At 41.4% G+C, this 26,444-nt stretch overlaps 2 protein-coding genes across 4 annotated transcripts in view; one reads left to right on the top strand and one right to left on the bottom strand.

Moving 5' to 3' along the window:
- Nucleotides 1-26,444, top strand: part of LOC149138333 (uncharacterized) — a 439,570-nt gene that overhangs the window by 21,740 nt on the left and 391,386 nt on the right. For all 3 annotated transcript variants that reach the window (XM_089447178.1, XM_089447177.1, XM_089447176.1), the window contains exons 2-3: nucleotides 2,934-3,048; nucleotides 20,108-20,208. In XM_089447178.1, coding sequence (XP_089303304.1) covers nucleotides 2,934-3,048; nucleotides 20,108-20,208 — 216 coding nt within the window. The remainder of the gene's footprint in view (nucleotides 1-2,933; nucleotides 3,049-20,107; nucleotides 20,209-26,444) is intronic.
- Nucleotides 13,291-16,095, bottom strand: LOC149138335 (uncharacterized). The gene is made up of 2 exons (XM_089448145.1): nucleotides 13,607-16,095; nucleotides 13,291-13,475 (listed from the first exon to the last, which is right to left on the bottom strand). Exon 1 carries the CDS (start codon nucleotides 15,538-15,540, stop codon nucleotides 13,852-13,854), a length of 1,689 nt encoding a protein of 562 aa, XP_089304271.1. The 5' UTR covers nucleotides 15,541-16,095; the 3' UTR covers nucleotides 13,291-13,475; nucleotides 13,607-13,851.

The raw sequence follows: 26,444 nt of genomic DNA, 5'->3' as shown, positions 1-26,444 counted from the left end.
TTGTGCTAAGCATTGAACATACCATTGTTAACTAAAATTAATAGTCGATGATGTCAATAATGCTCGAGTCTGATATCTGACAACAATCCAACAAAAAGAGAAAAAGAAAGAAAAGGAAAACAACGAATGGTAGCATGATCTAATTTCACATATCTGATGGCATAATCCTAGTCCATGATTGCCTTTCAAGGGATACAGTTTCAAAGTTTTTTTTGGCTCTGAGCTTAGTTTCGTAGCCTTTTCTCAAAATATCAATCATTTATGAAACGAGTTTAGTTTCCTGTGAAGTTTGGAAATCTTAGTGGGCCCTATACTCCATCCCTTAGGATTTCTTATAGTAATGGTATTCTCTCACATCGTGGTAGTCCATTCTTGTTCAAATATACCTTATTGTTGGTCAAGGCAAGCCAAGTGATGCTTCTCGCTAGCCAACATTAAACTTGTTTTGACCCAATAATGGTTTCCTTTGTGATATGAATTATGTATTGCTCTAGAAGTGGCTTCCTCCATGATACAAAATTGTGTATTGTTCCAGAAGTTGTTTCCTCCATTAAACAAAATCGTGGAGTGCTCTACAAGTAACTTTTCCAGTATTGCAGAGGGATCTCTTTCTCTGGTTACCACCTCTCCAATGACATTGTGCAAGAAACAACGTTCTTGGCGATATAGGGTTGGAAATTGTTGTTTGGAGATATGTATCGCCATGACATTCCAATTAAAGATTGGGTCCAATAACTGTTAGCTTATTGACACTATTTGATTCAAGACCCAACCCAACAGCCTTACGACATGACATTTTGAATCTTTCTCTAAAATCGGTGGGACTTTTGTCAAGTGGGTGCTCTCAGGGTTTTGCCTAATGACTGAAACGGGCCTTACATGGGCTGAAAACAAATTCATGTGCAGGTTTGTATATGGCCAGTTTTAAGATGAAAGATGATGCTTGGAACATTGACACAATCTCCAGTCACTTAAGGGAAAGACCATAGAGGATTAGGGCCTGGCATTCTTTTGGATTACTAGCCTAGATTTGCTATGACTGGACCCCAATAATTGATCTTTTTCTGTTAGAGTCCCTGATGAAGCCCCAGCAGTTTGGGGTCGTTTCCTAAGGGTCTAAAAGTCTCTGGAATGCGGGGACACACGATACATAGGTTTTGTGGGGGGTACAGGTCTCTGTGCAACATAAATGATTTCTCTTTCTTTCTTGCCTAATTTAGGAGACCCAGTTTACTTTATGCTTTTCCAATATTACTAAAAGATGTCGCAGTTTCTCACTCATTGGTGTTGGCACATTCAAGAGTAACTTTATTTAGATAGAGCATGAAATGCTGAAGAACTAGGTGATGGCTAATGAGGGGGGCAGAACTCATGCTAGGATTTTGCCCACATGCTTACTATCTCCCAGACCTCTTTTGTATTTTTCTTTTTCTTTATTTGTGGCTTCATATCCTTTTATTATTCTTTCATCTGCGTCAACCTCTTATGGCAAATTTCTAGGCCCTGACTCAGAGATCAGGATATCAGGTGCCAGTCCCAATGACAAATGACCATAAACACAATGAATTGATGTGGATAATAAGGGGAACATGGAAGTGTCAAGTATGGATTCTGTTGGGCATGCTACTTCCATCAGTGCCTCTTATTAGTGCCCCTCCTGAAGAAAGAGCCTCAGGGCAGGTCAGACTGGACTAGTGGCAAAGGAGAACCTCCCAAGTGAAGCATGGGAACAGGGGTACAATCAAGAGCACTGACTGGAGCATAGGTGGAGAGCTCTGATGCAAAGCTATCTGCAGGTCATCATAGGGTTGTTGGTTGGCTGGATGGTTAACGGGGAGGAAAATTCTCCTATGTGCTACCCACTTATGGTGTGTAACAGTTCCAAGATTTGGGAGGATCCCTCTCCACTTTCTTCTGCTGCCCATAATAGATATCAAGATGTTTGTCTCTTTAGATCTGTGAGGCGGTGACTCTCTGAAGGCAGATCTGAGATGTTTCCTGTAGATCTCATCCAATCATGTTATTCACCTTCTTTCTCTGGCTGTTTCTATGCTTGGTGGTGCTAAGCGACATGCCAATCACTTGGTCACTAACACAATAGGGAAAAGATCAATGGGACCTTTAATTGTGACATTTTTTGGGCTGGTTGAGTTACCACGTGATCACAGAGGAGTACCTGCCCTCAGCATGGGAGGAGAAGCTTTGCCTCTGTCACCTGTGCTCCTCCCAGGGTCACCCAGCATTGGATTTTCTCTTGGTGACATCTCATGCGCCTTCTTGATGGTGCATGCAGCAAGATATACTTCCTCCTTATTTTCCACTTCCACATCCAGACCTGTCACCTGATGCCATTTTGTAGAGCTTTCTTTCAGTCTTTTGCTTTTGTATTTTGCATTTGGGGTAGCCTAGTGCACTCCCACAGAGCATCATTAGTGATTGTAGTTCATAGTCCTACTGGCCTCCCTTTTGGTGATGTGTCTTATCTTATATGTGTGAGTGTATCAATGGATAAATTAATAGCAATAAAGTTGCTCATTTTTTGATTTTCCTGTTGGATGCAAAGATACTTTACACTAACCATTAATCATACCCTCTTTTATTGATGCCTTCTGTTAATCAGAATGCTGCTATTGTGTAGCAAGATAGCAGTCCCTTTATTTTTGGAACTGATATGTGTGTACACTCCAGGCCACATATAGCGCCGTATAATATATAGACATTTTGAGATTGGGCAAATGGATTAAGATGTTTGTAAATGAAAATGTTGAGCTTTAGTATTCGATTAAATACCAATGTATTCAATTTATTGTTTCAACAATACTGTCTGTCTAATTGCAGACAGTTGAAGTTTCTCTATGTTGTACTCCTTTAGTATCATATGAATGTTTTTTGTCTCAGGGGAGAACTGATAACTTGAAATGGAAGTTTTGCAGGCCACAGCACATAGTGTGCGAGACCGTTTAATTGAAAGTTGGAATGACACTCATCAGTATTTCAGGGAAAATAATCCAAAGCGGTTGTTTTTCCTATCCCTCGAGTTTCTTATGGGTAGGTAGTTCAACAAATGCATTTTAAAGTATTACTATGAAAATCATTTCAGCAAACAGATGCATGTTTTGAAAGACTGAAGTAGAAATTGCACCATTTGCATGTTGAACATTTTAGTGTAAGGTATAGCTTTAGATGCCCCAAGTGTATCATTCTGTGCAAATCCTTTGACAGCAGCATTTTATGTTTATGTGCACACATATCCTTTTGATCCATTTGGAAAAGGCTAGTTTATCTTTCTGAATGATATTTATGATATCATAATACCTTTCCATTTTATTACTGTAATATAATTTTATGTCTCTAAATCTGGTTCATCTTTAAACTGAATTTATTACTAAATATGCAATGACAGAGCCAAGGATTGCTGAAGTCTGCCCCATCGCGAATTTATCTCCACAACAGTGAAGGAAAGAAAGTATATAAACAGCCTCTAGTAACCTAGAACTATAAAAGGGACTGGAAGTCATAGCAATCATAAATAAATCAAGAGGGCGTGGATGGCATCTCCACCCTGGTATAATCCAAAAAGTTCAGTAAAAGTAAAATCAGGAAGAGAATTAAATGTTAAGCAATGGGACCTGAATTTGTCATCCTGATTGCTATAAGATCTCCCATAATTTGCAAAGAGATTCATTTAAAGACACAAAGCAAACATGTAGGAGTATGGTTATGCCCATTGCCATGTTTTGATTGCTGTGCTTCTTTCGCTGGTGATGTTGTCCTTCTAATTTTTAGCTTCCACTTACCCCTTTCTCCCACCTTATCTCAGAATGCCAGATTCTCGGATCAGCTTGATACTAAGGTGAGTTGGCATGTGAGCTAGGGCACATAGATGTTGATCAGCTGCATCAGGTTGGTGAGCCCATGACTGAGATGAGTTGACTTGTGCAGTTCTCTAATGATTTCTCTTTATTAAGGGCTGCCTTGTGTTATTGATGATTTTCTGTGTTGGCCTCATAGCAAGCTAGGGGCTCCCTTGATGTTGACTTGTGTCGAAAAGCTGAATGTTCTTAAGCTTACATCAGCCCTCAACAACTTGTGAAAACTATTAGTAACGCTGTAGGATTACTTCATCTTACAACAGCAGGTGTATTTTTTGCACTTATATCCAGATTTGGACTAGGGGATTATTCTTAGTTTTTTGTGCTGAGAGGCGCTCTACAGCCCAGCATGGGGGAGATGTTGTAGTGGAGTGTAATGAGGCGTTAGATCTAAAATTAAATTAAAAAATAATAATTGGAGCCCTTGAGGTTGGTGCCTCAAAATTGACAAGGTTGGAGCCTTGGAAGTCCAAGTCAGTGCTTGGCAAATACAGGTTGGAGCCTGGGAGATTGAAGATTGATGTCTTCACCTAGGGTTGGAGCTCTACATATATTGTACTTGATTTATTGAAGAAATTAATAAAAGCATTTATTCTTATTGTTCATTTTGTGTTCTAAATATAAGTGATCTAACTGGTAAAAGTAACAATTGAAAAAAAAACTGATTCACCCCCCTCTCAGTGTTTCCAACACGATCTTATTTGATTTGGGGATGCCATGAACTAATTGATTTAGAGTGGGAATGACCTTGTAGTGTAGATGATCATATATTTTATGCCATAGCTCAATGGGATTGATTTCCATATGAACTAGAGCTTGAGGAGATGGTGTTATGACTCTATATAAGCTTCGTTCATGAACTCCAATAACTCTAGCTTTATCAATACTTGAATCTTTTCCCCAAACCAAAACTTTTCCATCAACAAAAGCAACTCTATCACCTTTATCTTCTAAGCAGGAAATTGAAAGTAAATTCTTTTTCAATCCTGGAACATATAGTATGTTGTTGAGATGTAGCTTAGCTCCATTCTCCAACTTCAAAGATGTTGATCCCAGGCCTCTAACAACATAGCTTTTGTTGTCTTCCAATTCCACTACATGAGAAGATGGTTCCTTTGATAGAGTGTGAAGTTGTTTACTTTCCCTTGTCATATGCCTTGATGCTCCATTGTCAATAATCCATGCATTATCATCATTAAGTGAACCTGTAAATTCAACCAAGAACCCTTGACTTTTGACCTTCTTGAATAAGTAGTAGAAGATCTTCTTGATCCCGTTGTTGATTTTTGTTAGCATTGGATGTGCTCTAAGCCTCAAAATTTGCAGAGAAGCTAGGACACATGTATTCTAGAATACCCATAAATCGTTTTGGGAAATTCCACCCGAAGACAGTTTTATTAAAATAATTAATTATTTTTAATGGATGCCTAAGTCTAAACTTAGGAAATTAAAATAATTAAAGGATATTAATAAAACTGAGTGTGAATCTTCTAGAAAAGGACGGAGATTGAGTCACTATCATATAAGCCATCGATTAGAATTTTATCTGGGTCGTTGATTACTCAACGAGAAAATTATAAGAAAGACTTCGATGGGCATTTGGAAGTTGCACTAGGCAGATACTCAGTGGCCCAAGTAGATCGATTTTCGCACTGGCTGAAGTTCAGCAAGAGGAAATCGAGTTAGAGGGTGAGTTGCAGGGGAGAGAGAGGGTATTAACAATAGTCGAGAGTGCATGAAATGACAGGAAGAGGCAATGCATAAGAGGGACGTAGATCACTAGCGCATACGCAGTGACGTAGGGACAACGCAGTCACTGCGCCAAGGGTGATGCAATGTGGCCAGCGTGAGGGCAACATGTCCTCTCAGGGTTCAGAAATTCACTATAGAGTGGAGAAATTTGTTTGTAAAATTTCTCTCAGTGATTCTTCTTCTATTCTGCTATCCGTAGATTGTACATGAGATTTTGTTGAAGAATAATAAAAGAAACCCTCATCTACTGCACTGGTTTTCCCACATTGGGTTTTTCCGGGGACAATTGTCCAAAAATAACTGTGTTAATGTGTTATTGTTGTGCTAATATTTTCCTTACATTTATTTTCCGCATTAATTAATTTGTGAAGACAACAGTGTATGTATTTCGATATTTGCCGTAAACAACTGCAAATAATTTGTTTCAGTAAATTAACAAATAGAAGAAATATTATCAGTTGCTGCAGTAGGATTTGGAATTTCTAGATTTTCACATGGTATCAGAGCATAGACAGGAGGCAGGAGAGATCTAGTGCAGAAGAAAAGGGAGCAGCGTAGCACTGCGTAAGCAGCTGCTCGAAGTCCCCAGAAGGCTGCGCAGTCCTTGGGCCAGGCAAGTAAGATTTCGAGGGAGAGTTAATTCTCTGAGTGAGTCGGCAGAGAATCAATCTCCAGATTGAAGGGTTGTCAGAGGCAGAGGGAGCAACTGTGGTTCTTTTGTAGAGCAGATCTCCAACTAAAACACAATGTCTTGTAGTAGTAAGTACAACGTTGAGAAGGAGAATAACACGGAACAACATGGATAGTCAAGATGTATTATCTTCCAGATTGGAAGAAGAATTCGCATGTTTGTCAAGTTCAACATCAGCAGGTGTTTGGTATATTGATAGCGGGGCTTCAGCTCACATGACTGGAGTACGAGAGTACTTCTCTAGCTATCAAGAAGAGCAGATGGACTTCCAGATCACTATGGGAAACATAACGAAGTGTACTCCAGTAGGGAGAGGCACCATAGTGTTTCAGACGGAAGCAGGAACCAACATAAGAGCCACTAATGTGTTGCATGTGCCGGGGTTAGGAATGAATCTGATTTCAATGTCCCAATTACAGGACAAGGGGTACGATGTATACTTCATTGGAAGGAAGGTGTATGTCAAACATCCCAGCTGGAAGAAGATGAGACAAATTGGAGCTCGAAGCAACAAATTGTATAGATTGCAACTCGAATCTCCAATGGCACTGATAGGCAGTAATCATAATGGTGAAAAGGAACTGAATGAACTATGGCACAGGTGAATGGGACACTTACACCATGGAGCACTAAGGATGCTCAGAGAGATTGTTACAGGAGTTCTAGTCCTCAGTACTGAGCATGATGATGTATGCAGAGGATGCGTACTAGGGAAATATGCTAAGGCAACTTTTCCCAGAAGTGACAATAGAGCAAGAGGCGTGTTGGGATTGATACACTTAGATATTTGTGGCCCGATGTCCACGAAAGCTCTTAGCGGTGGTGAGTACTTTGTTACCTTTATTGATGTTCACTCTAGAAAAACGTGGATCTATTTCTTAAAGGCTAAGGATGAGGTCTTTGATCGGTTTAGAGAGTTTAAGGCTCTCGTAGAAAACATGACAGGGAAAAAGATAAAAGTATTGTGTTTAGGTAATGGTGGAGAATATACAGATAAAAACTTTACAGATTTCTACGCAAAGGAGGGCATCAAAAGAGAGTGGAGAACTCCATACAATCCACAACAGAATGGAGTAGTGGAGCAAAAGAATAGAACAATCGTCAGGGCAGCAAAGGCTATGTTATATGACCAGGACTTGCCTAGATTCTTATGGGTAGAGGCATGCAGCACAACGGTGTATATTCAGAATAGAACTCCTCACAGAGCATTGGGGAAGAAAACACCTGAAGGAGTTTTCACAAGGAAAAAGCCGGAGGTGAGTCATCTCAGGATATTCAGAAGTGTGGCATATTGTCACATTCCAGATGAGAAGCATAGTAAGCTGGATCAGACTACAGAAAAGGCGTACCTTGCAGGGTATAGCGAAACCTCAAAAGCATACAGAATCTACATTCCAAGCAATAGGAAAATTGTCATAAGACGAGATGCAAAGTTCATGGAAGATAGAGCTTTCAGGAAATCTCGAGAGATGCTAGTAGAAGATTAGTTAGCAAATGTTCCATTAGTCCAACAACAGCAGGGGCAACAGGAAGGACAAGCAGGAGGACAAATATCAGGATCGAGTATCGTAACCAGCACCAATATTTCCTCAAGAGTAGGAGATCCAGGTAGTTCTTAGTAGATGGAACAACAGGAACATGAGGAGGATTTGATTGAGCCTCCCACCACCAGTGGTAGAACCAGTAGGGAAGTACGATAGACGCTGACGGATAAAAAAGAGTTTGTCGGAGCTCTTAGAACTGATAAGAGGCAGTGTAGACAGCTTGACAGGTACCAAGCCTTGGTAGCATAGGTTGAAGAACCCTCCAGTTTTCAGGAAGCCGTACAACAACAAGTTTGGGTGGATGCCATTGTAGAAGAGTACAATTCTATCATGGCGAATGATGTCTGCGAAGTGGTACCTAGAACAGAGGATAGATCAGTTGTAGGAGAAGTATAAGGCTAGGTTTGTGGCAAAGGGGTACACACAAAAGGAAGGAATAGACTATGAGGAGACCTTCTTCCCAATAGCTAGATATACCTCTATTAGAGCCGTTATATCCCTAGCAGCACAAATGGGATGGGAGATTCACCAGATGGATGTCAAGACAACATTCTTGAATGGGGTGATAGAAGAAGAGGTTTATATAGAACAGCTCGAAGGCTTCGAGACTCATGAAAAGAGAACTCATGTATGCAGGTTAAATAAAGCCCTATATGGGCTCAAGCAGGCACACAAAGCATGGTATGGTCGGTTTGATAGTTACATGCAGCAGTTGGGATTAATCAAGAGTGATGCTGATCCTCTACTATCTAATGGTGGAGAATGAGCCACTTATTCTGGTATTATATGTAGATGACTTATTTCTAACAGGGTCATCTGGGCTCATAAAGGACTGCAAGAAGAATCTTGAAGCAGAATTTGACATGAAGGATATGGGGTTGATGCATTATTTTCTAGGGTTGGAAGTTTGGCAGAATAATGGGTAAATCTTCCTTGGGCAAGGAAGATATGCTACAGAGATTCTGAAGAGATTCAAAATATAAGATTGCCGGCGCATGGCTATGCCTATGATCACCAACTGGAGGAAAATAGATGCATCAGGAGACAAGGAAGTGGACCCCACCTTGTACAGACAACTCATTGGGTCGCTCATGTATCTGGTTAACACTAGGCTATACATTTGTTTTGCTGTCAACACCCTTAGTCAGTTCATGGTGGAATTGAAAAAGGGTATATTGGGTAGTAGATAGGCACATTCTTAGATATGTGCGTGGAACAATTGGATATGGGTTGAAATACACCCAAGGAAATGACATCAGATTGAGTGGATTCACTAATGTCGATATTGGGCAAGTAGTTCAGTAGACTGGAAACGTACCTCTGGGTATTGCTTCAGCGTTGGATGAAGAATGATTTCTTGGTGTAGCAGGAAGCAAAAGTCGGTAGCTTTGAGCTCAACAGAAGAATGGTGGCCAACACAACTACTTGCAAATCCATATGGCTTAGAAAACTACTTGTGAGTTTGTTCAGGAAGAGGATGGAAGTGACCAGTGTTTACTGCGATAATCAGAGTTGTATCAAACTCTTTGAGAATCCAGTATTTCATGATCGGTCGAAACACATTGATATCAGATGTCACTTTATCAGAGACTGTGTTCAGTGTGGGGCAGTACAACTGTAGTATGTCCCCACAGGAGATCAAGTAGTAGACATACTCACAAAGGCTCTAGGAAGAGCTAAGTTCATCTAGTTCAGGGAGCAAATGGGTATGGTAGAGAACCCGTTTCAATAGCAGAAACAAATGGTTTCTCAGTTGCATCAGCAATAGATGAGAGAGAGTTGCAGTAGTTGGCAACAATATGCAGGGACACCAGCAACACAGATGCAAGATTTGTGCAGTAGTTGGTGGACAGTGATGTTAGACATCAACAACACAAAGGGAGATGATATAGAGTCAGGGTGATGCTTCAACAGGTTGCATTACAAAAGCACATTCCTCGCTAAGAGGGAGTGTTGATTTCTGGTAGCATCAGATGTGCTTGTAAGCCTCAAAATTTGCAGAGAGGCTAGGACACATGTATTCCAGAATAACCAGAAATCGTTTTGGGAAATTCCACCCGGAGACAGTTTTATTAAAATAATTAATTATTTTTAATGGATGCCTAAGTCTAAACTTAAGAAATTAAAATAATTAAAGGTTATTAATAAAACTAGGTGTGAATCTTCTAGAAGAAGACGAAGATTGAGTCAATATGATCTGAGCCATTGATTATAATTTAATTTGGGCTGTTGATTACTCAACAAAAAGATTGTAAGGACTTCGATGGGCATTTGGAAGTTACCCCAGGCTGATACTCAGTTGCCCAAGTAGATCGATTTTCTCACTGTTTGAAGTTCGACAAGAGGAAATCGAATCAGAGGGTGAGTTGCAGGTGAGAGAGAGAGGGGATCAACAATAGTTGAGAGTGCAGGAAATGACAAGAAGAGGCAGCGCAAAAGAGAGATGCAGATCACCAGCGTAGAGGTAGTGACGTAGGGACAGCGCAGTCACTGCGCAGAGGGTGACGTAGTGTGGCTAGCGTGAGGGCAACATGTCCTCTCAGGTGTTAGAAATTCACTGTGGAGTGGAGAAATTTGTTTGTAAAATTTCTCTTAGTGTTTCTTCTTCTATTCTGCTGTTTGTAGATTGTACATGAGATTTTGCTGAAGAATAGTAAAAGAAAACCTCATCCGCTGCACCGATTTTCCCACATTGGGTTTTTTCGGGGGCAATTGTCCAAAAATAACAGTGTTAATGTGTTATTGTTATGCTAGTATTTTCCTTACATTTATTTTTCGCAGTAATTAATTTGTGAAGGCTGAAGTGTATGTATTTCGATATTTACCATAGACAAGTGCAAATAATTTGTTTCAGTAAATTAACAAATAGAAGAAATATTATTAGTTGCTGCAGTAGGATTTGGAATTTCTTGATTTTCACACCAAATTCCTGTAGTATTGAATCCCATTCTTATATAACTTATCATAGAGGGAGTACCCATTTCTTTTAAGCCAACAGAGTGATATTCAATTTTGCTTGACCTTAGCTCTAATACCATGTTGGCAATCAATGCTAGTAGAGTTAGGGTTATATTTCTCTTTCTTGATAATTACTCGTGAATTAAGTTGGCTTCTTTTACTTCTTTTTCATATTATCTTTCATCAAGCAATTACCAAATTATGTGTGTATGAAGATCATAAAAACACGAGACACAAGATGTAGGCACTCTGCTAGGGCAAAACCCCTATCTAGGGGAAACCCAGTCAAATCTCTTCCTTTAATAGTTTTCTTGAGACTCTTCAACCTAGACACAAACCTCCTCCAACCACCAAGTGAGCCTCTCCTTCCAACAACTTCGACCTTGATCTTCGACCTTGATGCAACAACACTTCGATCTAGTAAATCAATAATTTCAGCCTTTCAGCAGCAAAATCTTCGACCCAACACTTTTAGAATTTCGACCCTTCCAATAGTAAAACTTCGATCTAGCAACTGGTCCAGTAACTTCACATAAGAGAGAGAAAGAGATACCCAAAACTTTCGATCTTGATCCTTCCAACACTTCTTCTTTTCTTCTTGGAATTTCACACTTTTTTGCCTCCTTTCCTTAGATATCGAACTTGTGAGAGAGACGCTCCAAATGAATTCAAACTGCTTGTATATACACCCTTTAGGTGAGGTCGAATTGCCTAGTTTGAGGCCGACTTGGTGTGGAGGGGTCAAATACCTAATTTGAATAAATAATAATCCTTTTTACATGATTCAAAAGCCCAAGAAGGGTCTCATAAAATGTACAATAACTGTAATGACTCAATATAAACCCTAGGAGTCTACAATGTTTATTTTTACTAATAAAAGACAACCCAAGCATGAAACCCATGCTTTAATAAGTCATTGTAATAATAATAAAAAAATTCTTTTTCATTCTTTTTACAAGTACATTACAGAATGACTCAAATACATTTATGAAGACCGAACCTAGTTACATTCTTCAACAAGAGGTACTAAGTTGGTACTCGTCAAAGCAGGTTGGGAGGTTGGATACATCCATGGCCACAGTTTAGCAAATGTCATAGATTACCAGAAGGGTTCGAAGGCCAGATTGTTGTTGGGATCCAAGTGGGATCCTCTGTCACATCTTGGACTTGATTAGTGATGGTGTTAGTGGTGAGATGGATCTGGTGACTAATCACACACACACTTTCAGGTTTTAATCAGATGGTCGGACAACACTGGTGACAGGGTGGATTGACAGGGGGGCAGGGAAACCTCGTGAGATGTCTTGGCATATTGCCTGTGCGTGGGGTCACTAGTTGATTAGTACACTCTGATAGGAGCTTGCACGAGGAGGTGGCATTGACAGGCCACTAGACAGGGCATTGTATGTAGACAATGCTCTCATTGATGTATTGTGCACAGGAGATACTGAGGATTGACACCGTAGTGTTATTCCTATTAGCATATGCTGAGTTAGGCCGCTCAGGTCTACCAGGGTAGATGAGGAGGTGTAGCTCACATCATGGTGGGCCTAGTTGCAGGGTGGTGGATGCATTTGCATATGTGGGATTCCAGATGATATTGGGTGGTATAACAGTGGGTGTTCGTGTCTAGCAGTGCACGAAGTTGTGCCACGAAGTCCAGTGTTATGTAGACGAGTGCAGGGGTACGTGTTTGAGTACAATAGAGTATAATGATGCACATCATGTTGTTTGAGCATTGCTTCTGGAGAGATCTCTTGACCAGTGTTGCACACATCGCGATCGGGATTTAATCGGCGCCGGGAAAAAAGCGGAAAAAATCGTTAAAATCGGGAAAAAATCGGAAAAAAGCGGGAAAAAATCGTTTGGCACAAAAATATTCATTTTTTTTCAATTTTTTTCAATTTTTTTAATATCTAAACCATCTACAACATAAAATAAATACATTGACACATAAATATGATAAAAAAACTAATATATAAGATGTTTAATATCATTTCTAGCGCTAAAATCACACATAACATTGAATCATGTCCTGAATAGTAAGTCCTGAGTCCCAAGTCCAACTCAGCCTCAAAATATCAACAAAAAATATGATAATGTATCTCATCATGTCATAATGTCATATACAATAAAATGAAAGTCTAATCCTATTGATTTCCTCTGCCCCTCTTGCGAGAAAATGGCACAACTTTCTCTTTCCCTCTAGATGTAGAAGCTGGTGCCTGTGGTGGTGGAAATGGCAGTGGAGTCTGACGTGCTCTAGAAGCTGAAGAACTAGTAGTAGCAGCTATAGGAGGCTGAGGTGGACGGAGACCACGTCCTCTACTGGTGGTAGTGGTAGCCCGGGTAGCCCGGGTAGGCGGTGTCACCTCCTCCTCCTGCTCCTCCAACTCCTCCTCCTCCTCCTCCTGCTCCTGCTCCTGCTCCTGCTCCTCCTCCTCCTGCTCCTCCCCCTCCTCCTCCCCCTCATCCTGCACTAACCAATCCTCAGTGGGATCCATGAGAGGCCTCTCGGTCTCAACCCTCCATTCAGCAGTGGTGTCAATCCCATCCAATGAGATGGCTTCCGTATCAGGTGTCTTCTCTAGTTGTTTCACCCACAATCGAAGATTGTAGTAGACATAGACCATGTCATTAAGTCTATGGGACTCCAACCTGTACAAAGTTCATGAAATAATAAATTAATAATTAATAATTAATATTATAAAAAAAATATTGTTTAAAACTTTAATGAATTCAAAAATTTATTTGGAAATTTGCAATATTTTAAATGTTTAAGTGTTAACCTATTGCGCTTCTTGTTGTGTATTTTTTCAAATACACTCCAATTGCGCTCACATCCCGAGGAGCTGCATGTTTGGCTGAGGATGCGTATGGCAAGATTTTGCAAAAGGGGTACTCTGCCACCATACATCTTCCACCATGCGTCTACAACAAAATTACAAATAAAATTTTAAATAAACATAAGAAAAAAATGGAATTTGAAGAAACAATGAAATTTGAAACAAAGTTACAAAGTACATACTACAAACTAAAAAATACCTGGCATTTTAACCGTCCTATCAATGACAGCCATATCAAAGCCAAATAAGCCACCTGACAACTTATATTGCTCAATTTGTCTAGAGATCTCCATACGTTCTTCTGAAGATCTCACCATCTTCTGGACACAGGTTAATAATCCTTCCACGACCTCAACATCAAAATTAAACCCACATGCATAAGAAAATGCAGGGTTCAGGAAAAGCCCAGCAGCATGAATGGGACGATGGAGTGTGTTGTTCCATCGCTCATCAATGACCTTCCATAGAAGGAGTTGTCTCTGGAACCCATCATCTCCCTTGTCATCATAGTAGGACCGAATGGCTTCTTTGGCCCTGTCCATGGCTTCATACAAATAGCCCATTGCGGGCTTCTCACCATCTACCAACCGAAGAACCTTTACCAAAGGTTCAGTGACAGCGCACACCTCCTGCACTCCCGCCCAGAAGTCTTCTTGGTATGAAACAAGTCTGCAGACGGCCTCTCCTTCTGGTTTGCGGCTCATTGGCGAAGAACGCCACTCCTCTGAAACAAACATTCTCTTCAAATCCCACATAGAATTCAAGAGGGATTGAAGAGATATGAAACTCGTCGCAAACCGTGTAATGGCGGGGCGCACCAACTCTTTGTTGTTGGTGCATTTTCTCATCAAGCTAAGCACAGATGTGTGATTGTAAATAAATTTTGTGATGGTTTTTGATGAGTCAACAGCCTCTTTGACAAAGGGAATTTTCCCTATGTCCTCTAACATCAAATCAATACAATGGGCAGCACAAGGTGTCCAAAATAAAGTAGGATGCCTGTCCATAAGCATTCTACCAGCAGCAACATAATTTGCAGCGTTGTCCGTTATGACTTGGACAACATTTTCTGCACCCACCTCCAAAATAAACACATCCAGCAAATCACATAAATTTTTTGCATCTTTGATTTGATGAGTTGCATCACTAGATTTGATAAACATAGTCCCCAAGGGACAACTAACCAAGAAGTTTATAAGGGTTCTCCCCTTTTGGTCAGTCCAACCATCTGACATAACAGTGCATCCTGTTTGTGCCCATGATGCCCTAAAATCCTCCAATCTTTGGGTGCAGTCACGCTTTTCATCTTGAAGAAGCCGGCCTCTGAAATCATGAAGAGAAGGGAGTTTGTACCCCGGGCCAACACTGGCAACAGCATCAAGAGTAGGTTGGAAAAATGGATTATTCCTTATAATGCTGAAAGGAATATCACTCCAGAGGAGAAATTTTGTCATCAACTTGTCAGCTTTTTCTTTTTCAGTTCTTTTCATCATTGAACCGATAGTTGGTTGTGAACCAGGTGTGGTTCGAGGAACAAAATATGATGATGCAGCAAACGGATTGACTGACGCTGCAGTAGAACCTGTGCCACTTGGCCCACTTCCTTCAACTGACCTTTTTAGTTGCCTTTTGAGTTCTTCTTTGGCGTCTCTAGTGTGCTCTAATTCTCCCAATGCTCTCATGGCTTTTTGGATAATTTCAGCATTTGTCTTTAGACAGGGCCCCACATCACGTCCAGGGATTTGTGCAAGGTGGAACTTCAACCTGTACACCCCCCCGAATATTTCCTTTCCACACAACTTGCAATACAAGTTTTGTCTATCATTCGGAGTTTTAGGGTCACCATATTCCCAGAAAGGATCCAATTTCCTTGGCATGTTTGTTTTTGAATTTTGAATTTGCAAACCTATGGAAAAATAAGGATTAGGAAATAGGAATTTAGGATTACATAAATGATAATAGTAAATACAAATTACAATTTAGCATTTGCAAAATTACAAGCTAATTATTTCCAAAATCCCAATTTCTAAACCCAAGTCACCCAACCAAATGCCAAAAAACAATGAAAAATAAAAAAAAATAAACAATGTTTAAAGAAAATGAGAAAATAAAAATCAAAAATTGGTTCTCATAGTCATAACAAATAACCCATCCCAAATCAATGAAAAATTTCCAAAAATTCTTTAAAAACAATGAAAAACAAAGTTTTTATTGAACCAAAACAAAAAAAAATTAATCTACATACCTGGTTTATGGACAAATTGGCGATCTTGGCTTGGATTCCTCCTAAAATCGCTTCGATTCGCTCCCACAACCGACGGCAACCCTCTCCCTCCCTTCTTCTCCTTCTCCTCCGCGGCGGACTGCTGAATGAATAAAAAAAAAATCGTTTTTTCCATATAAAACCCCGCTGCCCGCGCCCCCCGCGATTTTAACCGAAAAAATCGCGATTTTATCGAAAAAATCGCTATAAAAAAAATGGGCGATTTTTTCGATAAAAATCGCGCTTTGAATCGGCAAATTTAAAAAATCGCGATTTTCCGATTTTATCGCGATGTGTGCAACACTGCTCTTGACAGGGACAACAGGTGTACCAATGGGTTTGTCTTACCCAGGAGCGATGAGGGCATTGGTGAGCATCTCTCTATCATATCCAGTGGAGCTCATACCTATTCCTGCCTCGTGTTGCTCGCAGTATTTGAGGATTTGGCTATTGTCCCTTGACACTTAACAGGAGCAACAAGGTGCGGGGAGCTCACTTGAGACAATTGGATGGGACTCAGTGCGCCAAGAAAGAGACTTCCCAATAGTGGCATATGATTAGGGCACGAGTTGGCAGATGTAGGCTTGGGTTTGGCCCGACCTGCTACAGAGGTAGCACATGCTGCACCCTTGAGCTCACACCTAGGGAGATGCATGATACATTTTGGGTGAGATGCTTTGAGGTGTCACAGGAGCTTGTACAACAGGTGGTGGACCTCTCTTATAGGCAAATGTTTAGACTCCAGGCAGTATCGACGTGCACCTTCAGGCGACATGATAACAGATCTCACTATGTGGTATGGTAGGTGCAGGGCAGTTTTGCTTGCACCAGATTGACCACATTGATTCATGATATATGGAGACTATATATTGATTGCATGCAGGGACCAAAGACTTGGAATAGGTGAATTTTAGTAGTTGTCAGGACTATGCCGCAACAAATATGGTTATGGGATCCAGGGATTTAGTTGGCCGATAGGTCACTTCATTCCATGATGAGTAGGATCATGGTAAAGGGTGATCTAGTTCACTTTGGGTTCGACACATGGGGGATCACTGAGACCTTCATTGTATGGCGAGACAAATTTTCCCTATTGCTGCTCAGGATCAGGATTGATAGTGGATGTATAGACATTGACATCATGGAGATTCCTGGGTAGGATGTGCTTGGCCTTCACAGATATTTCGCCATCAGGGTCCAGGAGAGGAGGATATAGTATGCTCAGCATGGGCAGTTTGTCATAGTTAGAGTGGCGCAGTGTCAACATGGTGGCACCCTCTTGAGACTAGCATGGAATCCCTTGACAGTTCAGCTACCCTTGGGGATGAGCTAATTTCTATAGGGGAAGATCATTCAGATCTTCCATTGGGTTTTAGTGATTTGCTGATGACATGGGGGACTTCACCAATGTGGCCGGATGTTCAGCAGAAGGAGATCAAGAGGAGCACATGCGAGCGAGGGTTCATCTCCATAGGGATTGGATTGCATCTTTAGGAGTCTACCCTTGAAGTGCACAAGATTGATTACTCAGGAGGGCAACTTCTTGAGGATCTTCTCAGGATTTAACATTGCCCAGGTGCTCTACTTACTAATGATATGCAGAGGGCTTTTGGCGACTTTATTTTGTGGGACAACGAGTGGAGCGAAGGAGGCTCCACATTGATCAATATGATTTGGAACCTTGGTGTCATTGGATTTATTCATGTGGTGGTGGCGTCACAGCGAGGAGTAGTTCAGTGGCGCATTTGGGACCCTGGCATTAGCTAGTCCAGCTTGTGGAGTAGTAGCATATGGTGATATTGCTTGAGGACAAGCAATTTTTGGCGGGGAGGACTGTAATGTTCACAATTTTGTGAATGCAAAAATTACTAAGGAGTTTTTCCAATCTTTTGGTAATATTAAATAAAATGGGGAAAATAATATTTTGTGGGAGAAAGGTGGAAATTATTATTTTAATGGAGAATGATGGCAAAATAATATTTTATTGGAGAATGGTGGCAAAATAATATTTTATTAAGAAAGGAGGCAAATATTATTTTATTTAAGATGGCGGCAAAAAGTCTCCTAGTGGAAAATGGACCCCACCAATAAAATGATAGGGAAAAAAGAGAATCTAGAAGCTAGGGGGAGGCTCAATGGAGAATTATAAATAGAGGATGGACTCAATTGCAATTCATTATATTCCTAGCATTTCTATTTGACATTGAAAAGAGGCTAAGTGGGTTTCACGAGTTTCATGCGAAACTCAATAGCTAATTTCGGTGGACTTTGAGTGCCAACCTAGTTAGCTCTTGGGGAAGATCATTTCAGATCTTCCATTTTGCTTATTGCAAAGAGTCTTCATCGTCGAATGAATTGTTTGCATGAGGATTCAGCTGGTGTTTGTTAGCAGGGTTTAGTAATTCTCCAAGAGGACGGAGTTTCAAATTCCAAGAGGGAATCAAATTCCTCAAGGTCGAATTGCACCAAGGTCAAGTTTGTCTGCCATATCCATTGAAGGCCAAATTGTTCAGTTTTAAGTCCCAAGGACGTGTTCAGGACTTTAAGGAGGGCCAAGTTCTTTCAACTAATAGGACGGGCTGAGTCTACTATTAAGAGGGACAAGTCTTCCTTCCCTTTGAGGCTATGTATGACTGAGTTATTGGGGCTGAAGTGTCCCTTTTGGTTGCTTGCCGTGTTAATCTTCAGGCAGAGGCATTCCCAAGAAGCAGTACTTGATAAGAGATCCAGTCATCTCTACCAATTCCGTGTAGCTTGAGCTGGGTAACATTGCTGGTCTGGACAGAACATAGGTAGAATCCCATTCACTGTGGCTGTACGAGTCACCTTGTCAACTCGCAGTGAAGAGTTTATTGCGCAGAAGGTATATCAGTCCACAGAGGGTACACATCTATCATTTCTGGGCATTCTCTTGATGGAAAATATGTGTTGGACCTGTGCATTATCTGTTGGGCATTTGTAAGCAAATTATATATGATATATCTCCGTCACAAGGGCCACAAATTTCTCATTCTGCTGGACGTGATTATTTGGGAGCATTTTCTATTTACCTGTGTTATGGAGCTGAATACACATATATCTGTCTCTGAGAAATTAATTGGATGGCTGATGTGTGTTGCTGAGCGTGTGAATCAGTTCTGTAGCATGTGCATGGCTGTAGCAGAGGTTGTGGACTGATGTACATGGCTGATATTTCTCAAGAACTGAATACAAAAACGGGAGATTCACTATTATATTAGGTTCTTCTATTTGTTATTCACTGTTATCATTTGAATTAATGCAAGCTGCCCCTTTTCATTGCTTTATAAATTCATATCAGCATTAGCTATGTTCCTGGGTATGAAATAAATCAGTTTATATTAGTGGGTAGTATTATCCTATCAAATGTTGTTCAGTGTATGTGTAATTTGCAAATAAATTATGGAAGTGCACCTACAGCAGTCACTAACGCACTTCTTGCCAAAAATCACGCCAAGACCAGATTTGACAAACTCATTAAAATTGGGTAAAATTTAAATTGGAATATTACAGCTGTTCTGTGACATTTATCAACCTAAAATCTAGTCTACTAAATGAAGGACGGAATTTCCTCTAACTGAAACCTTTTATCTGGATAAAAGTCCTGCATTTTCTCAATTGAAAGAGGTTGTTGATTCTGTGTTTTTATGCCTATAAAAAATTCGCCCAATCCATTGTCTTTTTTAAGGCAATAAAAATCTCTCTCAAGGCTTATTTTGGTTTCAAGTCCTTAAATTTCCCTAAAATTGTAACTCATTTGCACCGTCATTTTTATGGAGGTGTCTGAGAAATTTGGGTTGATTCAAATTTAACCAATTCACTTTGAACTAGTCATCAAAAGCCGTGCTATTATTAACAGATGAATTATATCCTAGCTTCATTACTCTCTAATCCTAGTTGATAGAAATGCTAGTTAAGGATGTCTAGAAATATGAAATTATGTAGATGCTTTAGCCAGATTTCTGACTGGATCGATCTAGCATTATCTTATGGTTGGTTTCACTATTTCATATCAGCGTGTTTGTTGAGTTAAATATTAGGGTTTTCAATTCTTGATTGATTTCAAAATGTTATTGTGATTATCTCTACTATTTTGATTTATCGATGCCAAAGAATTTCCGTCACAAGCGCCCTTTTCCTGAAAGACTTACTTTTGTGTTCAGGACGGTCATTATCAAACAGCATTTACAATCTTGGCATAAAGGACCAATATGCTGAAGCTTTGAAGCAACTTGGCTTTGACTTGGAAACACTGGTGGAGCAGGTTAGTGTTGATAAAAATATTGAAAATAAGGATTAAGGTACTTTTTGTTGTTTGTCAGGTTTCTCCTTTATTATTATGCTTTTTGTCATAGCATCAAAGAACTCTTTACTATCTCTATCTTATCTCTGATATCCATGTAGGGGCTTCCCCCTCCCCTTCTCATTTTGCACTTGCTTCTGATGATGCATTGCCTTATATCTTGTTATTTTTAGGGTTATATTTCTTGTTTACTTCTCTAATTCAGTAGTTCAGCTTCTTTTAGCTTATGCTTTACCTTTTAACATTTAGCTTATAGGAGCTGCTCAGTCCTACAATTTATCTCCACTGATTGTACTTTTTGAGTCGCATTTATCTACCTTTTTTGGTCATTTATGGGTGTTGGCATGTAAAAATGTGCATGCAGGATATTGCTTTATGGAAGATTTGTTGATTGAGTGTTGGAATTGGCTGTTGTAAACTATGGGAACAAAGATATCTTATCAAGGTGATTTGATGTTTCACTAGATGAGTGCCCAACATTGAGTAATGATTTGTGGATCTACATCATCACCTAGAGCATAAATCAAGGTAAAAAGGATTAATTTTGACAAGTGCTAGCATTGAGTAGCTTCTAGATGGTCCAAAGTCCTTGTTCACACCATGATTCGTAGGAAAGGTTGTAATGTTTTTGGAGTGCTACTTTGAAGGGGATTAAAAACCCCTTTTCACACCTTGAGAAGTTGGCCATCTAGAGGAACGCTTGGCTTGTGGAGTTTCCAAGTGGATGCACGACCCTTCTCAAGCCCAAATATGAGGATAAGTGCATAACAGAAGAGAGCACTCTACATGAGGGAGATTAACATGACCCTAACACCCTCATTTGTTTGTAAATAAAGGTGTTTAATCATTCCGAAGGGAGCACTTTACATGAGGAGGTGCCATGTGGCCTTGAAGACATTTTCAAACTGTAAGACCAAGTCCAAGTCACCAGTTAATGAGGAGCATTCGACTAGCAAAGTATCTGGCAACTTCTTAATGGAAAAAGAGTATGTGAAGAACTACTTTTTTTTGTTTTTTGTTTTACGCTTTGACCTAGTCATCGAGGGTTCGAGGAGGAGCTGTAAAAGGAGATGAAAATTCATTTGCTAAAGGTGATATGATGAGGTGGAGAAATCCCTAATAGGCCAACTTCATTGTCTTCATTTTCAGTTTTTAGAGAAAGAGGTTTGTTATCACCTAAACTAATATCTAATTGGAAAAGCCCAATCCATGGATGCAACCTTGGTGAGCAATTAGGAGTTGTATCACCTTCACCTCGATAGAGCTTCCTCTATACTTTTGGCTGGCCTTCAAAAGGGAAAGGTTGGTGTTATCACTCAGATTCTACGTAGAGAAAAAGCCTTGACCTTGCCAAAGGAAGAACCTAAGGAAACTATCAGGAAAGCTAGCCACTGTCACCTTAGTAGGCTTGCCCCTCACTTCTAGGTCTAGGGATGGCTTCTTATCTTAAGTGTAAAAATTTCTGTTTTCCCACCCCGGTTTTCAGTTTCTCCTTATTTCTCCCATGTAGTTAAATGCCCATTCCCATAACCATACATTTAACAGACTGAAAAAAATAAATATTGCTGAAAACACAAATTCTGGAAATTTTTCAGAATGCTGGAAATTGCAGAATTAAAAATCAGCAATAAAAAACAGCCATTAAAACACATTAAAACACTGATATTTTTGGTCAACTTGACCCTGGAAAAACCCCCTACAACTCTTGGGAAAACCAGTTTGAGAGCTCTTCTTTATTTCTGAAAATTGTCTTTTTACAATGAGAATTATTCAGCAAAAAATCAGCAAGCAAATTTGCAACTTATCTCCTTTCCCGTGCCTCACAGCAATCTGGAAATTACAGCAAACAGGACAGCAATAAATGCTGTACGACCTCCGTTTTGTGTGCAGAAAAATCAGCAAACTGCTCCTCGATTTTTGTGCAAAAATCTGCCTTTCACTATGTGCTGAATCAGCTGTACAAATCTGCTCAACTGCTGCCTTGGAATGTGTGCCAAGCTGCTGTCTCCTTCTCCTTCCTGCTCAGAAATCTCTCTTGCTCTCTTGCTCTCCTTCTCCCAATCTGCTCATGAAAGAATGAATGACCTTTTCCTCATTTTCCTCCTTTAATATAACTCCAAGTGACTTTTGGGTGATCTCTAAATCTAATGGCTGAAATAGATTTAGATCAATGGTTGAGATTAAATGCTCATTTAAATCTCACTTTCTATTTTTTAATTCACCCCACTTTAATAAAGACCCACTTAGTCATTTATTTCCAAAGTCACTTTTCCTTTCTAATTTTTCATTGACTTTATAAAAGTCACTTTAAAATTAGACTTAATAACTTTATCACTTAAAGTCACTTTTAAATTAGATTTAACTTTATAAAATTATAAAGTCACTTTAGGAGAAAAATTAAATTCTTTTGGACACTTTTCCCTAGGCCAAAGATCAAAGCCTAAGGGAACCATCTGTCCTCCGGTACCAAATTTCAACACTCCCTCTTACCGAGGAAGGTGTTCCTCACCACACCCATCTTGTCTCTGAAGTAGACATGCTTGCCCCGTGGTAAGGCTTTGGTAAGGATATCTGCAACCTGCTCATCAGTGGAAATATACTCAAGCTTCACAGCTCCCTTCTGAACATAGTCTCTGATGAAATGATATCTGATCCCGATATGCTTTGACCTGTCATGAAATACTGGATTCTCCGTGAGTTTAATGCAACTCTGATTATCACAGTAAATCACTGAAGGTCTCAACGGCTGACCAAATAAGCCAAACAACATCTTGCGAAGCCAGATGGCCTCACAACTAGCTAGACTGGCTGCCATATACTCTGCTTCCGCTGAACTCAGTGCTACTGACTGCTGCTTCCGGCTGAACCATGACACTACTGCTGAACCCAACCCAAAACAACACCCTGAAGTGCTCTTCCTATCAGAAGCACAACCTGCCCAATCAGAATCAGTGTATCCTGCCAATCTCACTCCATCTCCCTGCCTGTAGTCCAGACCATAATCCACTGTCCCCTGCAAGTACCGCAAAATGTGTTTTGCAGCCACCCAGTGAACCTTCCTAGGCTCACACATAAACTGACTCATCGTGTTGACTGCAAAACAGATATCTGGTCTAGTGTTGACCAAATACATCAAGGAACCAATCAGCTGCCTGTACAATGTGGGATCCACCAACTCGGAATCCGAAGCATGAAGCTTCTTCCAGTTGGTGATCATCGGTGTCGACATGGGTCTACAATCCTCCATGTGGAATCTGCTAAGGATGTCCACAATATACTTCCCCTGCCCCAGGAAGAAATTCCCCTCCTCCTGCCACACCTCCAAACCCAAAAAGTAATGCATCAAGCCGATGTCCTTCATCTCAAACTCCGCCGCAAGATCTCTCTTGCAGTGCTCTATGAGTCTCTCTGCACCCGTAATGATCAAGTCATCCACATACAGCACCAGAATGAGAGGCTCCTCACCAATCACAATAAAGTAAAGGTTCGGATCTGCCTCACTCTTTGTGAAACCCATCCCCTGCAAGTATGCATCTATCCTGGAGTACCAAGCTCTGGGAGCTTGCTTCAGGCCATAAAGGGCCTTCTTCAATCTGCACACATGGGACTCCTTCCCATGCACCTCAAAGCCCTGTGGCTGCTCAATGTACACCTCCTCCTGTATGAAGCCATTGAGAAATGCGGTCTTCACATCCATCTGGTGGATCTTCCAACCCATCTCTGCTGCTATCGATATAATGGAGCGGATCGAAGTATATCGAGCCACGGGAGCGAAGGTCTCCTCATAATCAACTCCCTCTACCTGGGAGAACCCTCTAGCCACAAACCTCGCTTTGAATTTCTCAATGCTGCCATCTGCAGCATGCTTTACCTTGTAAAGCCATCTGGAAGTAACCACGGATTTGCCCTCAGGCCTCGGCACCACCTCCCAAACATCATTCTTCATGATAGAAGAATACTCCTCCTGCATGGCCTCTCTCCAGACCTGCTGGCTAGCTGCCTCCTCATAGCTAGAAGGCTCAGAGTCAAGGATGTTGGTAACCATCGCCATATAGCTACAGAACCTCTCAGGTGGTCTACTCTCTCTGACCGGCCTCTTCGGCTCAGCAACAGATGTGGCATCTCTCAAGGTGTCCTGAAGCCACTTGGGCTTCCTCTTCCCTGAGCATGCTTCTCCCATAGGAGAATGAAACTCCTCCTCCTCATCACCATCAGTAGCCTGAACTCCTGACTGTCTGTCTGCTGTCCTCCTGCCTGCACCTGAACCTGTAGAAGCTGAGGTACCGTGTGAACTGTCCATCAGTGGACTCCCTAGTGAACTGCTCTGTGAACTGCTCTGCATGCTGCACGGAGCACCACCCCTCTGGCTCGGCGAGCCACTGCTCACTGATGGACCTGACATCCTCATAGATGTACCTCCGGATCCTCCTGATCCCTGCCCACTGGATCCTTCTGACTGACTCAACTGCTGCTGAGGGTCTGGCTGATCCAGATACTCTAACTCCCGTGACCTCCTAAAGGCCCTGTCCTCCTCGAACTTCACATCCCGTCTGACAACAACTCTCCTCTGTGCAGGAATGTAAATCCGAAAGGCCTTTGAGGTCTCACTGTAGCCCACAAAGATACCCTTCTCTGCGGTGGGCTCTAGTTTGGTCCTCTCCTCCTTGGGTATATAGGAGTATGTAATGCATCCAAAGATATGAAGATGACCAAGATCAGGTTTCTTCCCAGAGAAAGCCTCCTCCGGAGTCATGTGCCCCAAGGCACGATGCGGACTCCTGTTCTGCAAGTAAACAGATGTGTTGCAGGCCTCTGCCCACAAGAACAATGGCAACCCCTGATCATGTATCATGGCTTTGGCAGCCCCTATGATGGATCTGTTCTTCCTCTCCGCAACCCCGTTCTGCTGGGGGTTGTAAGGAACAGTGAACTCCCTCCTAATGCCTGCCTCCGCACAATAGTCAACAAACTCTCCAAGGGTGTACTCTCCTCCATTGTCCGACCTCAAGGACTTGATCTTTCGACCTGTCTGAGTCTCCACAAGAGCTCTGAACTCCTGAAACCGCTTGAAGACCTCACTCTTGGTCTTCAAGAAATAAATCCAGGTCCTCCTGGAGTGATCATCAATGAATAAGACATAGTACTCATATCCACTCAAGGAAACATGAGACATCCGACCGCTCACATCGGAATGAATCAAATCAAGTATCCCCGTCGCTCTGCTGTCACTGCTGGGAAAAGGGGATTTGGCAAACTTGCCCATCGCACAACCTCTGCAAGTATCAAAGTGATCAGTACTGAAATCTGGCACACCTGTAGTGATCTCCCGCAATGTCCTCAAGGCTCCATGATACATATGTCCCATCCTGCGGTGCCAAATCTCACACAGCTCAGAACTGCTAGCTTTGCTGTCGGTACTACTGCTCAATGCCAAAAGGGGTTGGAATGCAAACTTGTACACCTTTGCATGGCGTACACCTATCACTCTAGCTGAATCAGCTGGAGTGCCCCTGGGATACATCAACACCTGTCCTCCCCTGAACAGTACCTCATATCCTCTGTCCTCCAAAGCTGAGACGGATATCAGGTTCTTCCTCATCCCTGGCACATAAAGAACCTCTGACACCTTCAAGGGAGGTTTGGACTCCCTCTGAAATGTCACTGTCCCCACCCCGACTGCTCTAACAACTCTGTCATCACCAAGTACTACCTCAATATCAGTGCCACTCTCTGAAAGCTCTGAGAAGTACTCCCGGACTCCTGTCATGTGACGTGAAGCCCCACTGTCCACATACCAGATACCTGAAGATGCTCCGCTAATCGAGGGAAAAGCATGCTCCCTCTGAACCTGTGTGGCAGGTGATCCTGTACTAGAGGACTCACACGTAGTGAACGCAAACTCTCGGTCAAAACGACCAGCAAAGTCCTCAATCTCTGCTGAAGCTGCCACGTCCTGGTTCTTCCCCTTCTTCTTCTTCTTCTCCGGACACACAACTGCATAGTGTCCCATCTTTTGACAATTCCAACACTTCACCTTGGAATAGTCCTTCTGTGAATTACCCTGTTTACCTTTACCTTTGCCTTTGCCCCCACCACTGCTTGTGGAAGCCTGCTTCTTCCCTTTGCCTTTCTTGCCTCCTGCCACCAGTGCTACGTCCTCATCCTGCTCAACTGGCTTGGCTGCCCCAAGCTGTCCT

Source organism: Pinus tabuliformis, chromosome X, assembly GCF_031772625.1.
Source record: "Pinus tabuliformis cultivar Carrire ecotype Pingquan chromosome X, CPIR1, whole genome shotgun sequence".
NCBI lineage: Eukaryota > Viridiplantae > Streptophyta > Pinopsida > Pinales > Pinaceae > Pinus > Pinus tabuliformis.
The sequence above is the reverse complement of the archived record's forward strand: the minus strand, read 5'-3'. Positions and strand labels throughout refer to the sequence as shown.